Source organism: Sinohyriopsis cumingii, chromosome 6 (genome assembly GCF_028554795.1).
Source record: "Sinohyriopsis cumingii isolate HCF-2022 chromosome 6, ASM2855479v2, whole genome shotgun sequence".
In the NCBI taxonomy this organism is placed as follows: domain Eukaryota; kingdom Metazoa; phylum Mollusca; class Bivalvia; order Unionida; family Unionidae; genus Sinohyriopsis; species Sinohyriopsis cumingii.
In genome coordinates, this window is record NC_142966.1 from 128,953,044 (window position 1) to 128,969,718 (window position 16,675).

A 16,675-nucleotide genomic window follows, 5' to 3' on the forward strand; every position below is an offset into this window, starting at 1 on the left:
TAATCACGTGTTGCATACAGTGACTCTACGTATGATTGGGATATATGTGTCCGTTTACAAGCGTTATGTTCTGCATGATTGAAGTGCTACCTTTGACCATCAATATTTCAGAAGCACAACAAATACTAACTCAGAGATATTTCCTGAGTTGAATCTAGTCTAATCTACAATGTAAAAGTAAATCACTGTGCGCAGGCGAATAAAATATATACTGAATAATGTAGCAATAATGGATAAAATGTCGACTTGTGCCATGACTGTTCCCCATCTGTCATATTTGTTGAATCAATGGACGAGCACTTTCAAAATGACTAGCAACACTACCACCTCCTCTTTTGCACTTTCCTTCGAGGTGACCAAGTATAGGCTAATGGTTCTGTCATAAATTTTATTGCAGGTAAGTTGGTCGTCAAAAGGTATTCACGAATGATCCAATTGAAGAACATGTCTGCAAAACTGTGCACGCTCAGTGTCTATGTAGCAGTATCGGTGCTTTAAACGTTCACTATGAATGCTACATATCTGCATTTTTGACTGCTTTATACTAGTTGTATACCGGGTGTTTTCTCTGAGCTTTTAATATCTATTATTGTTTTTTCCTTAATGTAGCTAGCAGAGGATGCCAAAGGCTGCACTCAGATGGTTCGCAAACATCAATTTAATTAACATGTTATATGTTAGGTAACAGGTAACGGATTGTACTTTAATTATAAGTTTTGTGTAAAACTTATATGTAGACAGGAGAAGATGGGAATATTATTTTTTTTAACAACTGACACATTGATGACAAAAATTGCTAGAAGCTTCGTGAAAAACGTTTTATAATGCCATCTAAATACTGGTGGGATAGAGTGGGGTCTTAGAGATTAAGGCGCGTGGTTCCCCGGAGATGATCGCTTTTGTTATCAAACAATCAAAGATAATTACTTGAGGAAAATGATCGCAAGTCTATTATCCATCATCCCAGGTCACCGATTGGCTTTGCAAGGCTTGCTACCTCAGAAAGCGAGGTGGGAAGCAGAGGACCAGAGTCCTTCTGCTCATATCCGTCATTTATCATACTAATGGTATGTCAATCATATATGATTTTGATGAATGGTGCTAACGAATGTACCATAATTTAGTATTTGTTCAAATATCTCATCATCTTTTTCACTTTAATTATATGTTCATATTTTCAAGAACAGACCTAAAACGTATTCCTTTCTCAAGCAATTTACTTTACAAGTGTTTGTACGGGTTATTGTTAATCGTGATGAGGATCCTGCTACACTAATTCCTTGATGAAGAGATTAGTATAATATCATTATAATGTATGATGGAATAGTGGTAAGTACTTTGGATATATACACTTGTAAATTAGACTGAGACTCACTCTGCATAGGACCATTGTGCTTGCCTGTAAATTGACTGTGACCTTTGTTCTTACAAATCGTTATTGCTCTTTTGCATAGGTAACACCTGTTTGTTAAGGTTTTTGTGCTGGCGTTGTTCTATGATGAAAATGGGTTTTGCATATTTAAGTTTTAGTTGGTCATATATAATCGTTCGTTATGCTTATTTGAAAAAAATAAAAAGCCAAATTGTATATGTCTGTCTGTTATATCCTTTTGAAATGAAGTTTCTGAACTCCGTCTATTCCAGGAACGTCTTGTGTAGCCATGTGAACTATAGTATATTCAAAATAACATTAAATTGTAATTTATACTGATAATTTCCATTCAAACACTGAGCATTTTCCTTGTATTGTGTCTGAGTGTTTTCTACATTTTAGTATGTTAACGTATTGTGTGTTTAAAGAATGTCAGTGATTCCTCAAAACGTTATGTGAATGGTAGAATGGTGAATGGTAGATTTTTGTCATGTCATTAAATATCCTCATTTGATTTTTTCATGTCATTAAATATCCTCATTCTGAGTAACTAAATAAATATATCATTGAAGTCCGCACTACCACTTTCTTTTAAATAATTAAACGAATATGTGGTATATTTTTGTTTTCCACTGTTTCAGCTAGTGATCCAAATGTGGCATTGCAAACGCTTACAGTTTGTTATTATGGTTCTGTGGTAAAATATGCATATAATTAGATCGAATTCCTTCTAGTAAGGTTCTGTTCATTGGTTTCATCGTGTATTCAAATGTAGAAAGAACAGTATACACAAAGAATGATAATCGGATCATTTAATTCGTGTGCTTCTTCTGTGCAAATAATCGTTTAAAACTTGATTCTTGCGGCAGAAAATCATTATTCATTTATATAAATTTTTGGGAGTAAGTATTGCCAGCATATGTTTGTTCATCCTCCAAGATCTTATGTGTGCTGCTGGAAAATGTGTCAAAGGTAGTGATAAGGTTTGTCCAGTGTTTAATGGAAATGGAATATCCTTTGTATAAAGGTGTCCCATCATTGCTCCTTGGCTTCGTGAATAATCCTCCATAACGACTTTATAGTTTATGCAACACCACTAACGTTTCATGTCCGTCCTATCTCGTTTCTTTATTGGCTTATAAAGTGATCAGTTTTAAGTGTTAGCATTATGCTTTGCTCAACTGATGTACAGATTCTGCATCGACGTCTCTTAGCGTTAAAATTGTGAGGTTCATTTAGATTATTTACCTTTAATTTGTTCAGTATATTATTCTTGCGTTTTTATTCTTCTATAGGGTTCTCTATGATGGTTACATACTAAAAACAGTAACCGTTCCACATATTTATCAAGTCTCTCTTTCCTGACTGTGCAGCGCAAAAAATTATTTAAATGTCAGTATTGTTTTTCACGTCGTGTCATTTGTTTATAACAGTTTTTTGAGTGAAAAATCCTTCTCGCTTTTTATTATCTGTGCAAGGAATATCAGTATCTTTTTCATTGAGTAGAAACTAATTTTTCAAGCTTGTTATTGATCGAAGTCTATATGTTGCAGTATATTCTTCACTTTCAACTTTCTAGTCTTTGTAATCCTAGTGATATGTGACAGTGGTAACATTTCAATATACGTGTTCAAGCGTAGGGTGGTAACTAAATATCCGTTTTTCTCCATTGCAAAATATTTTTCTGCGCTTCTCACTGATTTAATTGCTAATATTTCGCACCATTTTTCCGTGGGTAATTCTAGAACCGCATCGCTAATGCAACTGTATTACACTTGAATATAATTCTTCCGATAATCTTTCCAGTATATTCAGTACTAATGACTGAATTGAAAGTTAACATTTCAAGAGCTGTTTCAAGTGTACATGTGCAGCATTTCGCTAGCAATTTGTTTATTTCGTGTACATTCAATATATAGTTTCACGTGTATGGTAACTTTGTATTACAAGTTTAAATGTGTAACAAATGCTTCCATTGCTTGGTATTGATGTAAGACATTTAAACATGTCTTTCTCTCTTCTTGTCTTGAGGTACAAAATAGCTTTAAATCAGAATAACTGAAATCATGGTAGGCGATAATCAAGTGAGAATAACACGAAGACTATATAATCGGTTTAAAACATGGTCATATGCATACTACCTCCTGTTACATTTAGCAATATTAAAGCGTGAGTATTGAAAATGGTTTTGTGTAAAATAGATTGTTTCATATCTGAGCTTTAGAACAATTGAAATGAAATTAAATTATGTGACATTTGCAAATGATGTCAACAGTCATGGACATATATATTTGTTTTCCGTCTAAGGGTAAGCCACTTGGACTCAGAACTTGAAAGGGCAAATACTACGAACCTGCAGCTACGCATTGATTGCGAAACACTCCAAAAGTAAGAAACGTAATTCATCTGCTCCTTTTTATTTGTCATTTTGATAATTATGTTAGACACTTGGCTAGACTTTATTGCACATATTCAGCTGTGTTCCTGTTTTTGATGGATAAAAAAATCTGATTTAACTGAATCAAACGCTACTCTAAAGGATAATATCGAAATCGATTGATGCTGGTAATTTACTTATATCCTGAATAAAGAATGGATTTTCTGTATTGAATTTTAATACTATAAGACGCATAATAATATCCAATCATGAATGTTACTCAACACCCGAGTGATTATCAGTGTTTCTTGAATATGGAGTATATACAATTTTGATCTCTTTGTTTCCTTCCCATATTCTATATGATCATTTTTTATCACCAATTTTAAACTGTCAAAGAAGGCTATTCCTTTAATATAGTCTTGCCACCTTTTTCTGTCTCATGGTTTCATCTAAACCTGCAAAGAATATGAACATATATCTGACTTTACTTCATATAGGTATCATATATTTTAGAAAATAATGTATTATATTACAGTTATGTACCTTAACTATTGATATGTATTATTTTATTTATAATTATCTATTTATAGTACAAATAACCAAATTTGGAAGGAAAAAGAAATGCTACAAAAATCAGTTCAAGATCAGGATCATTCCCTGTCTCATGAAAGGAAAACAGTCTCAGACTTACAGAAAAGGTAAGGTAGGACTTGCAACTGGTGTGTGAATGTTGATCGATAATGCTAGGTCGTCAGCCATGTTTTTCTTATCATTAATTATATACGCATATCACGCACATGAACATGTCTTAAAGAGAATAGAACATTGAAAGACATTGACTATATATATATATATATATATATATATATATATATATATATATATATATATATATATATATATATATGTATGTTTTCGGGATTGGTGTTGTTTCTTTTTGTTTTCATTTTTGATTTCTTTGTTTGGGTTGGTTCTTTTTCTATTCCTCTGAACATCGCGGTAACTTGAATACTAACAAGACATTGAATCGTAGGAAAGTTGAAGTGTTTGAAATAAGAATTTTTCACTCCCGTGAACATTTTACTTTTGCTGTATTTTATGTCCAATCTTTAAAAGCATCTTTCCCACCCTTACTCGAGAATTAGTACAGCTTATGTATCATCTCTGCCTGCCAAGCCTGAGCAGGTGCCAATTTGATAAATACTTGAGCTGTATAGACTGAGATATCATCAATGGTGTGAATATCTGCAATGCATATTCCATATCCGTCTTACTTCCTTACATCGCAATTGATTGGTTCCGTTTATACAATTTCCAAAGAATATGTAAACTTTACCATCGATATTTACTCAAATAACCAATTAAGTTTAGTTTCAAACTATAATATCAGATTAGACATGAAAATTATTTGTGATATGTCAGATAATGATAACAGCGATTCGTAAGACAAATACAATCCAAACATTTAAATTATTATTTATTGTTAACTATTTATGTTTTACATGCACGCTTATATGACGCACGTTCCATTTTATTTGTCTTTTAAGTTTATTTTCGTAGCATTATGAACTTACACCCAATACAAATACATGTCATTTGACCCGACACTGTTACTTCACTGTCCAGATATATATTTAATTGCATAGAGTAGAAACTTCGAAGATACTCGCTATATCCAATTTATATTTATGTATATCTTTAAAAGCATTAACACAAAGAATACCGTTATAATTTATCAAAATTGATGTTTCATTTAGCACTAAAACAATTGTGCTAATAGGATCTTCAATGATTCAAAAATAATGTTTAAAAAGGGAATACAACCTATGTCTTCTTTTTCAAGAGAAAACGATACATTTGTGTACGTTAAGGTACATTTATTGCTTTCACATTGAATAAATAAATGGTTTATGTTATGTGGGCGATAAGAGAGAATATGGGACAGAACGTTTGAAAGGTTGGTTGTTGAACACATTCATAATGATGACGTGTAGGTTTCAAAACAGAAGAAAAACAGAAACCAAAGGCTACAAGGAGATATGCGCAATAAAGAAAGAGAAAAGAATCAAAGAAAAAAACTAAGAGAGAAAGAAAAAGAATGACTCGGCTTGTGCCAAACAAAACAAAGCGATGTGAAAATAATATAAAGAAACGACGAATAACTGTATAAATTGAATGAAGTCTTTAATATTTACTTACAGTGCATAATTAGAGCAGAGGCACGTGCCACTTTCTTTAAATTTATTTAACACTAATCTGGTTATTTGTACCTTAAACTAACTTGAAGTATGTGGAGTTAAAATATATAATGGATGAAATAATGAAAGTGATGTATTTTGCATTGTTGTATGTTGTATTGATAGACGATATATTAATGTTGAAGTCAAGAACATTGTTCAAGGTAGTTTTGCATTCACCCATACTTTTTTCTATTCATATCGAATGGCTACCTTTGTTTTGATAGTCTTTGAAAAGTAGCATCAGTTTCGTTGGAATTATTTAAATACTTATACCATAATCGCAAATGTCTTGTCCAAATATTTTCTCGACATGCAATCTAGCACAAAATAACTCCAAATGACTTTTCAGATCAAAGTGAATGAAATATACTCGTGTATGCGTTTCACAGCCTACATATTGACATGGAGGAAGTTAAATGTACAGTACGTTTAAATGTCGACAATAACGAAATTACTGAAGTTTAAAGCCTATTGCAGAATTCAAAAGTAAAACATCCGGCGAAAACAATTAAAAACAACAAACAGCAAACAACGAAACAAAGCAAACAATTAATGCACGGTGTATACGACCATTTAAATTTAAAATTGTTTAGGTTACATGGGCCTCATCAAAATATTGACGTCTGCTGAATGTGATACTGTGTCTGAGTTGTCGTAGCCTTCCTGTTTATGTACGTTCTAAACACAGTAAATACCATAACACTTTATATAATTGCAAATCTTTAACCAAGATGACATTTGTGTATGTAATGTAACTGGACGTTACAATTATAGAATCGATACAATATTGTAACAAAGTAGGGGATAAACAGGAGAGATTCCGAACATCCAATCCTATTTACAAACAATGAAGTTGAAGATAAATGGTGATATTTTTGGTTTGTTTGGTGATATTCGGGATATACAGCATCTCTTGACGACTTCAACATTTAATAATCAAACCTGGGACAGTTAAAGGAGCAATGCAAATTAAGGAAAACCAGATACATTAGCAAGAGATTGAAAGGCCAATAAGTGGCCTTATTGCAACAATTTCTGATTTGAACTATGTGATGAAAGCCAATAGTAAGGTACTGACATAACTGTAGAAAAGAAAGAATTGTGGATATAGCCAAAACGATCGCAGGAAACAAAGCAAATACATGTAGTCTAAGGCTTACGAAGACGGCGTTAATGTTATTTACTTTCAACGACATCGTGCAATTAAAACGACTTTAAATTACAAAATTAACAGATATTTAATATAAATCATAAGATGAATAATCAATAAAACACATACAAAATAATACTTTGAGATACAGTCAAAAGCATGGTGTCTTAGAAATAACATTGGTGAAACGGAAAATTGTGAAAAACAAAAGATATGTTATAAGTAAGACGTTTACAACAAAGTTAATGCCTGTGTATAATGTTTTGTACAATTTTCAAATAGGAGTCGGCTAACTCCTTCAAGATGATACTGAAAAATCGGTTTTCATGCATAATATGAAATTATTATTGTAATGTAGCTACATTGTCAGCGGATTATAAACGTGTTTCTGCCTGATAATATAGCAAAAACATTACCAAACAATTATAAATTGAAGTTACTTCATCCAATTTTGCTGAAGACACGTTATACGCAACAAATGCTTCGCAACCGAACGTTACTCAAAAGAAAATCAGTCGTATATTTTATTAACTTCATTAGTTACGACATATTAGTTTGTTTCTATCAAACACGTTGATTTTTGCATTTATGTTAACGTCAGCAGAAACGTGTTGCTTACTCATTAGAGCTTCTGAAAAAATCTGAAGGTAGTCATACGATTTAAAATAAGTACTTGCATGCGACCTAAGAAAGAACTAATTATTCAAACTTTAATTAAAAGAGTCGTTTTAGAATCTAAGCACATGGATTGCAAAACTATTAAGGCGTGTTACACGTAAATACATCAAAGCAGCGTTATGAATATGTGTTTCAGGAGCAACAGCTAAGGGTTCAGCATTAACAGCAAACAGTATCTCTTCAGGATATTTTATTCTAACGCAGCATATGAAGAAGTATGCAGCATAAAGTAGAGAGTAAGATAAATAAAGATAAAACATAATAACTATAATAAAAATAACTGAGATAACACGATTCGATAACACATAACAATTAGAGTAATTATTTTGATCAATTTGCATTTCATAACATATAACAATAAAAATTCAGGTTACCATTACTTATAAACCAATAATGAGTATAACAATAAGACAGTTATGACCATAGACAGAATGAAGGCAATACTGGTACTAAACCTATGTACCGTTAGATGTATATGACGTGGTTTAGAATAATGGTAGTCTTTCAGATCTATGTGCCTCTTATCTTTGTTATCCTCCACAAAATTCTAGAGGTTATATTGGTAATTAAAAGAGTTTTGACAACTGGCGCTCTGAAACATTTAGATAATATAGTTCTTTTATGTTTCTAATCGCTCAAAACATAATGTGCAGCTTGGGTTAGAAACAGCATAACTGGTAAATACATGATGATCACAACAATAAAGAAAAGTTGCGATCATGGTCAGATCAATCAGTCTGGTGCTGAAGCAAAACATACATAGAACAAAAGTATACTAAGGAACAAATATATATATATATATATATATATATATATATATATATATATATATATATATATATATATATATATATATATATATATATATTCATAAACACGTCTGTCACAGGATGAAGCCGGGTTGGGACTGGATTAGGGAAGACACCAAAAGCAACTGTGTTTACAAGATGTTTATTTATAAACACAATTTAAATATTAACAAATCTGACAGCATTATAAACAAAAAGATAAGGAAAATTATAAAGTTCCTAACATGGAACTATCAACAACAATTAACTCAACGAGAAAAACTCAAGCCATGAATTTAACAAATGGAATTTCAAACAAACGTGAATTAGGTCCTATCTCCGATCAACAAAATAAAAGTATATGATTTACACCCCAATATAAAGTCTTGAATGTATCGTTCATATAACGATATTGAAATGCCTGTGAATTTGAATGTATCGTTCAAATAACGATTTAGAAAGAATGTAAATTTCAATGCATCGTTCATAAAACGATATTGACAAGCAGGTAAATTTGAATGTATCGTTCATATGACGATATTGAAAAGAATGTAAATTTGAATGTATCGTTCAAATAACGATTTTGAAATCCATGTAATTATGAACCTATCGATCGTAAACCGATATTGAAATAGGAGTGAATGAAATTATGAACCTATCAATCGTTCACATAACGATATAGCAATAGGATTGAATGAAATTATGAACCTATCGATCGTTCATATAACGATAGGAATGAATGAAATTATATGAACCTATCGATCGTTCACATAACGATATTGCAATAGGAATGAATGAAATTATGATCCTATCGATCGTTCACATAACGATATAGCAATAGGAATGAATGAAATTATGAAATACCAATAGTGTAAATAACATGGAACACTGTATATAACTATCGTGGCGCTCATTTGACGTCCAAGATGCAACTCCGGTTCCACGCGCTCTAGTCAATGGCCAGAGAAGCACCCACGCATGGTCCGCCCTTCTCAAGTCTGTTGAAGGATCCCTCGAGAGCCCTCACATCAATCACAGACCCGATGGTCGCGAAGACCCGGTCCCTCGCATCGGGAAAACCAGTACACTCTTCCGATCCAACGTCACCATAACACAGCGTATACGTCACACGAAACCACACAGAGTTCTGTGACTCCACATCATTCGTTACCCATTACATTAACCGTTCAATGCATGTAGCGTATAATTAAGTATCAATTTGCCTGTTCAGTTACAACAAATAGCTAACTCGAACCAGACTAAAGTATTTCTAATATGGCGTTGTATAAACTAAGTGTTGACTCTCTGTAGAATTTAGAAAAAAAATATAAAACATCTAAAGTATGAAACAATTCTGTCATAAAACGAATAGTAATAAAGAAAATTTCATCACCTCTACAACTGGAAATTTGCTTCAGTAAAGGAGTAAGCTTCCTGACAAGACTTGTAATTTGGTTATAGAGAATTTGCTCTATATGTACACTAGCTTTGACAGATATGCGCAGCTAGGTACTTAGGTTTTCCGCTGCAGGCAAATGCTCGTGCAGCATGGTCTGAGTTTCGCTCAGGATTTCGAAATAACTAGAGCCGAAAAAATATACCACCCTCGGGTGACGCTGTACGCGGCAACGAAACCCGAGTACATTTTTGACAACATATACATATTGATATGACTCATACATAATTCCGTGACAACGTCCATATAATTTTATATATAATATTAATGCTTAAAAAGGCACTGAAATGAAGTAAAATTGTAACTAAATATATAGACTGAAGCACCAGTTGCTACCGATATGATGCGATTGCTTCAGAATCATTTCCATAATCAGTTAATGATATGTACATAAAATGGACTTGCATACTTTGACGAACCATTGCCGGAAATAATAACATTACATAAAAGCCTATTCTGTTTCAAAAACGTTACATTTGACTCTTCCAAACTGGGTTTATGTATATTTTGATACTATGTAAAACAAAACAATATGAATGTTTTTAATATTAGTACCTAACAAATGGACTAGAACCATTGTATATTTCCTTTCATCAGACATTTTAAAGAAGCAAAGAATATGTTTTTGATGAACAAGAAAAACTATAATCCAGTTACAAATGTGTTCATTTTAACACTGACATATAATTCACTTGGCTTGATCTAAGTTGTAAGTAAAATAAAGGATTTAAAATACTCATACAATTACAAAATTAGGTTAAACGCATTATTCACTTTTACATGAATCGAAAGGAAAATGTTGTTACTTTGTGAAGGAATTGTTTTGTGTCAGATGATAATGTAAATATTCCAAATAACTGGCTCAATTTAATTTTGTTCTATTGAAAACTTAGCTTAAGCTTGCAGTTACTTAATGGAGGCTTACAGTATGGCAATTTATGGAGCCACTAATTGTTGAAATCCTATGCTTGTATTAAATCTGGTTGAGACTTAAACATACATATTTTCTACGTTATCGTTTTGTATCTTTATAATATTATGCTAAATACAGGCTAAGATAGACAGTGGTTGCTAAGGCGACTATGTAATCTTGATAAATCATGAGTAAATTGTATTATTGTTAATGGCTTATATTAATAACGGAACAAATACATGTGTCTCGCGGATTTCTTTAGAAATCTTAAGAACGTGGAAATAATACAGCTAAACTAACATTTAAAGACAGAACTTTTGAGACATCAGTATGTGTGATCGTACAATTGCATTAGTCAATAATCAAATATTTTACAGACAATATGCCTTTATGCCTTTACAGGGGATGTCTTCACCAGCGGTATTTTTCATTCTTGAATGAATATAGTTTGAATTTATATCGACCATACTCTCTAATAAGAACATCACTCAGCTAGTGTTAGTAACTCTGGATATCCTTCTTATTCGTTTCTAGAATCTCATACATATATTATTTATGTTAATCATTTAAGACTTAAAACCGAATGTTTCGCTAAATGTCTTGGTAATAGTTTTGAATCAAACGAAGGATGATTCTTCTTTTAGTGCAGATTATAAATCAATAACTTTGACAATGCTTACACCGTCCAGCTTTCGCATCTTGGCTTAGCTAGTTTTCAATTCTTCTTACAGGCTAATATGAAGCCGTTATCTATTTTCATTATCCTGGCAGATGATAAATATTTTAGTAACTTGAAGAACAAAATCATATGTTCATTATTTGTCTGTAGTTTGTCTTTCTTTTGTTGTTTTTGGCCTTAAAATCATTCATTCAAACATCTATTTCGAATAAGGTTTTGGATATAATAATACAGTCATATATGTCTTAGTCTCTGTCAATCCCAACCGAAAATCCAGTTTCAAATTAGGATAGTAGATATATGTTTGTTTCTACGTATACATGTTAAGTTTGGTACACTTGGATTTCTACCTTTGTCTCAAAATTCTTTTTCTGAAAGATATTTAATTCAACAAAGAAAGAAATTCTTTAGGCGTCGACAAAGTGTGGTCGAATCTGTAAACCTGTTTATAAAGTAATCCCAGTTGTATCTTTATTCTCCGTGACATTATATTTTGAAAGAAAATGCTTATATTCTTGTTGTTAAAAGCATACCATGAATATATTAATTGTTCATTTATGTAAAATGGCTGCATGATTTTGGTCTCCATTAATTATATTCGTCACTTTTTGTATCATGCTGAATCTGTCCAAATACTATTCATGATTCCCCTTGAAGTGGCTATGGCTTATATTGTTAACTTTTGTTGCTCTGCGGTAATAAAGTACCTTTCACTTGAATAAATCCGATCAGTTGATAATTTCCTGATAGTCAAGTGTCTGTCTTAATATTTTTGAAAGAGTACCAAGACTTACAATATATTTTATATTCATGCTTTCATATCAGTAGAATACAATCATTATTACTGAAAGTGTTCCTCATGTGAAACAATATTTCGTTTCAGATCTGAGCTTCAGAAAAAATAAAAAAATAAAACAAGATCTCATTTTACATAATCCCTGCATTTAATTGTCTGTTTATATTTTGCAATTATTCAAGGTTAGAAACTCTGATGTTGGAAATCAAAAGCACAGATGCAGTTAACACGCAACTATATAATGATAGGGAGACACTCCAAACGTAAGAAATATATTTCATCCATTCTTACTTTGTCCTTTTTTGAGAATTATTGGTGGATACTTCAATAGGTATCAATGTGCTTATTTAGCTGTGTTCCACTTTTGGATGGGTAAAAAAGCTGATTTAAATGAACAACACATTAACGTGACGGATGATATGATTGAATTCGGTCGATAGCGGTAATTTAGTAGTATTTAAATATACATAATCAATTTCATGTTTTTGAAATTTAATAACATTTGAAGCAGAATAATATGCAAGCAATATTAATTCTGACCAGAATGCAAAGCAGAGGGTATACTGAATTTCGAACATGATGTTCCATTACTTGATAATTGCACATTGTTTCTTGAGTCTTATATTGTTTATGAAGACTGTTCCTTGATTACATGCCTATTACATATTATTCTGTAAATTGGTTTCATTTGAACGCGAAAAATACATACATACATACATACATACATACATACATACATACATACATACATACATTCATACACAAATACATACATAAATACACGCATACTTTTTTGTACGGATAGTGTATTTTTGAAACGTATTCGCTATAGTGCAAACTAATATACTGTTGATATGCATTATTCTTTTTTTTTCTAGTACATATGACACAATTCAGAGGCAAAATAAGCAATTAGAACAGTCACTTAACGATATGCATCGAGCCCTGACTCAGGAAAAGAAAACGGTTTTAGACCTTCAAAAAAGGTAAGATCAGTTTTGGAACAGGAGTGTGAATGGGATCGATTTTGCCAGGTAATCTGCTATATTTATAGGTACTCTCGATCACACCACTAACATGAGCATTGCATATAAGGAAAAGAAAGAGGAAAGACTATGAACGCAGATTTAGATTGCTTTGCTTTTTTCTTCTTTGATGATATTTTTGCAGTTTACTTTTTTGTGACGACTAAGTCGAATAGCCATGGTGTAGAGAACTATTATATACAGGAACGATTTCACCATTGAAGATTTAGGTTTTAGTATCATTGATATTTCTAAAATGGTGGAGCTTAGTGTCAGTTTCATATATAGGAAAACAAACAAAAAGTAGATCTCAAATCAAAATTATAAATAAAAAATTTCATCCGGTTTTTTAAACTTTTTCTATTTTAGTGTAGTTTGATTGAAGCCGATCATATTTATTGTTTAGCGTGTAAGAAACTCTGTTCATATAACCTTCCATATCGAGAACGATTCCAAAACTTAATATTGAAACAATCACGACCATCATATTCTTGCTTGTATTAAAGTCGTTTAATTGTCTCCGGAATTAGTTAATACAAAAGACAATATAAGTGCATACAATGTGCTACTTGGTGCACATAAATTGAATATGGTACTTATTGGGCGTAAACTTAAAATAAAATTCAAATACGTTACCCACTTACAATACATTAAGAGAACTGATACTACCTCACAAATCCAGCCCTACCAGATCAAACCGTTGTACATAAAAAGCGAAATATTATCTGACCACATACACTGTACTTAGAGGGATCTCCCTTCGATATAGAGATTGGTCCCACATTTTGGTAATTATCATCATCATCGTCGTCATCATCAATCCCTTAACCTAAGAGGTCGTTGGGGCACCACAGTTGACTTTTACAACCAATCTCCAAATCCCACGCATGTCCATTCTTTAATGTTGTCATCCCACTTCTTTCTCTATCTCTTCTTCTGCACCCTCGCACTGCGCCTTGCAAAACTGTGCTTGCCAGTCCAGATGATATTGATACATTTCCGTACTACTTCAGTTTGCGCTTTTTTACAGTCGACAAGATGACATGGCTCATTTGATCATCTTGTGGCCTTTTGTCGTTGTTTACATGGCCAATGTATGAGATGCCGAGGATCTTGCGGTAGCATTTAATTTCTAAGGTTTGGATCCTGCTTTGTAAATCTGATGTAAGTGTCCATGTTTTACAAACATACAGAACGATGGATATGAGAATCGAGCAATTCGGACTTATTTTTGGAGCAAAAGCAATTTTTTATCTTTCCATATTGGTCTCAACTGTGTTATTGTTGATATTGTCTGGGCACTCGTGCAAAGTAGTTCCTGATTAGAGCTCTGATCTGTGATAATTGATCTCAAGTACTTGAAGCTTGTGACTCTTTCCAGCTTCTGTCCACTGATCTTTATTTCTGCACTGATGCCATTGGTGTTGTTTGTCATCAGTTTGTTTTATCTTTGCTAATCTCCATACTGTATGCTGTGAATGTTGTGTCGAGGCGCTCAACCAAGTCAGCCAGTTCTATTTCATCTCCTGCTGAATCATCAACATCATCTGCGAAGCAAAGGTTGGTGATTGCTCTTCCTCAGATGTTGACAGTGCCCTTGTTTTCATGCAGGGCATCCTCCATGATCATTTCTAGGAAACCGTTGAAGAGTGCAGGTGAAAGTATACACCCGTGTTTGTCTCCAACTGTTGTTCGAAACCAATCTTCTCTGCTGCCAATTTGTAACTACTGTTGACGGTATTTCTTGCAAAAGAGTCTGAGATTGAAGATTTGTTATGTGGTGACCCATCCTGTTCGGAAGCATGCCTCATCTTCAGCATTAATTTTCTCTGCCTGAGGCTTTGGTCTGTTGAAAAAAATTTTCAGCATGACTTTGCTCGGGGGACTTATCAGACGGATGGTTCTGTAGACTTGGCATATCTGTAGGCTTCCTTTCTTGGGCAGCACGATGACCAAGAGTCCATGTGGTGGGTCAATTCTACTGTCTGTCATATTTTGTTGCATGTTATCGTTAGGACTGTGAATATATGAAATCCTTGTGCTTGAACGAGCTCTGCTGGTATGTTGTCAAAGCCAGCTGAATTTCCTTTCTTTAATGCCCTAAGTGCAATTTTTACTTCCTCACGAAGTGGGTTGTCATCAATTTCTTCTGCCTGGGGGCAATTTAGTAATTCTGGACCTCCTTGGGTCACAGGACTATACAATTTGGAGCAGTATTCTGTCCATCACTTGAGTATATTTTGATATTCTGTGAGGCATTTTTCCGATGTCTTGGATGGTGGTAGTTTTCCCTTGGTTATGGGTTGTGAGATCTTTCACCAGTTGATATTCCATTTTGCTACATTTCTACTCATACTTTCTTCGATTTTGCAGCATTGTCTTTCTATCCAGAATTCCTTTGCCTTTTTCGTACTTTCCGTGATCATGTTGTCCTTTTTCTCTTCTCTTCTTTTGTCACATAGTTCAAGGACATCTGGTGTGACGCAAGGTTTCTTTGTTCGACGATATTTATCAATGATCTTGCTAACTGTGCTAGTCACAGCTGTGTTCAACGTGATTGTTAAGGACTATAGGTAAGTGTTTCGGCTGTTCAGGGTTATCAAAGTTGCAAATGTACCACCGATCATTGATTGGAATGCTTCTGCGATATTTGGATCTTTCAATTTGTGAAGGTCAAATCTGATTTTTGGTTGGTTAGGTTTTTTATCATTTTCAGGTGCAGGCGAAACGTTGTCATTAATAAATCATGATTAATTCTAATATATCCAGAAGAGGGCAGGCGAATCCTACAAGTTTTTAGGCAAAAAGGGAGGGCGAAATAAACCCTTTAAAAAACGCGAGGACGCTTCGTTATCGCCGTCGTTGCTGCATTTTGTTGTCGTCGCCCTCCTGTGTCCTTTTTCGAAAACCAATTTATCCAAAAATCGTATCTAACCCGAGTGGATACCGTGTTCGAGGATCATGTAGATTTATTGTTATAAATCCGTATGGTGTTGACTGAGCCTTACTAAATAAATTTCTAAACTTATTTATATCCATATCGCCACTGCACCAAGTCTGATGTATATTTCGTAACGTGTGTGTATCAACTCCGTTAAACACAGCAAGAATATTACAGTTATCCCTGATCACTTTAGGAATTTGGGTATATCGTTGGGTTACATAAATCACATCAGTGTTTTTGTGCCTGTCTCTGGA

General features: G+C 33.3%; 1 protein-coding gene across 5 annotated transcripts in view; it reads left to right on the plus strand.

Annotated features, from left to right (window-relative positions):
• Positions 1-16,675, plus strand: part of LOC149797944 (uncharacterized) — a 127,813-nt gene that overhangs the window by 34,960 nt on the left and 76,178 nt on the right. For 4 of the 5 annotated variants that reach the window (XM_089963005.1, XM_089963006.1, XM_089963007.1 and 1 more), the window contains 4 exons: positions 3,680-3,760; positions 4,343-4,450; positions 12,635-12,715; positions 13,331-13,438. In XM_089963005.1, coding sequence (XP_089819131.1) covers positions 3,680-3,760; positions 4,343-4,450; positions 12,635-12,715; positions 13,331-13,438 — 378 coding nt within the window. The remainder of the gene's footprint in view (positions 1-3,679; positions 3,761-4,342; positions 4,451-12,634; positions 12,716-13,330; positions 13,439-16,675) is intronic. The other variant, XM_089963008.1, reaches the window with a different exon arrangement.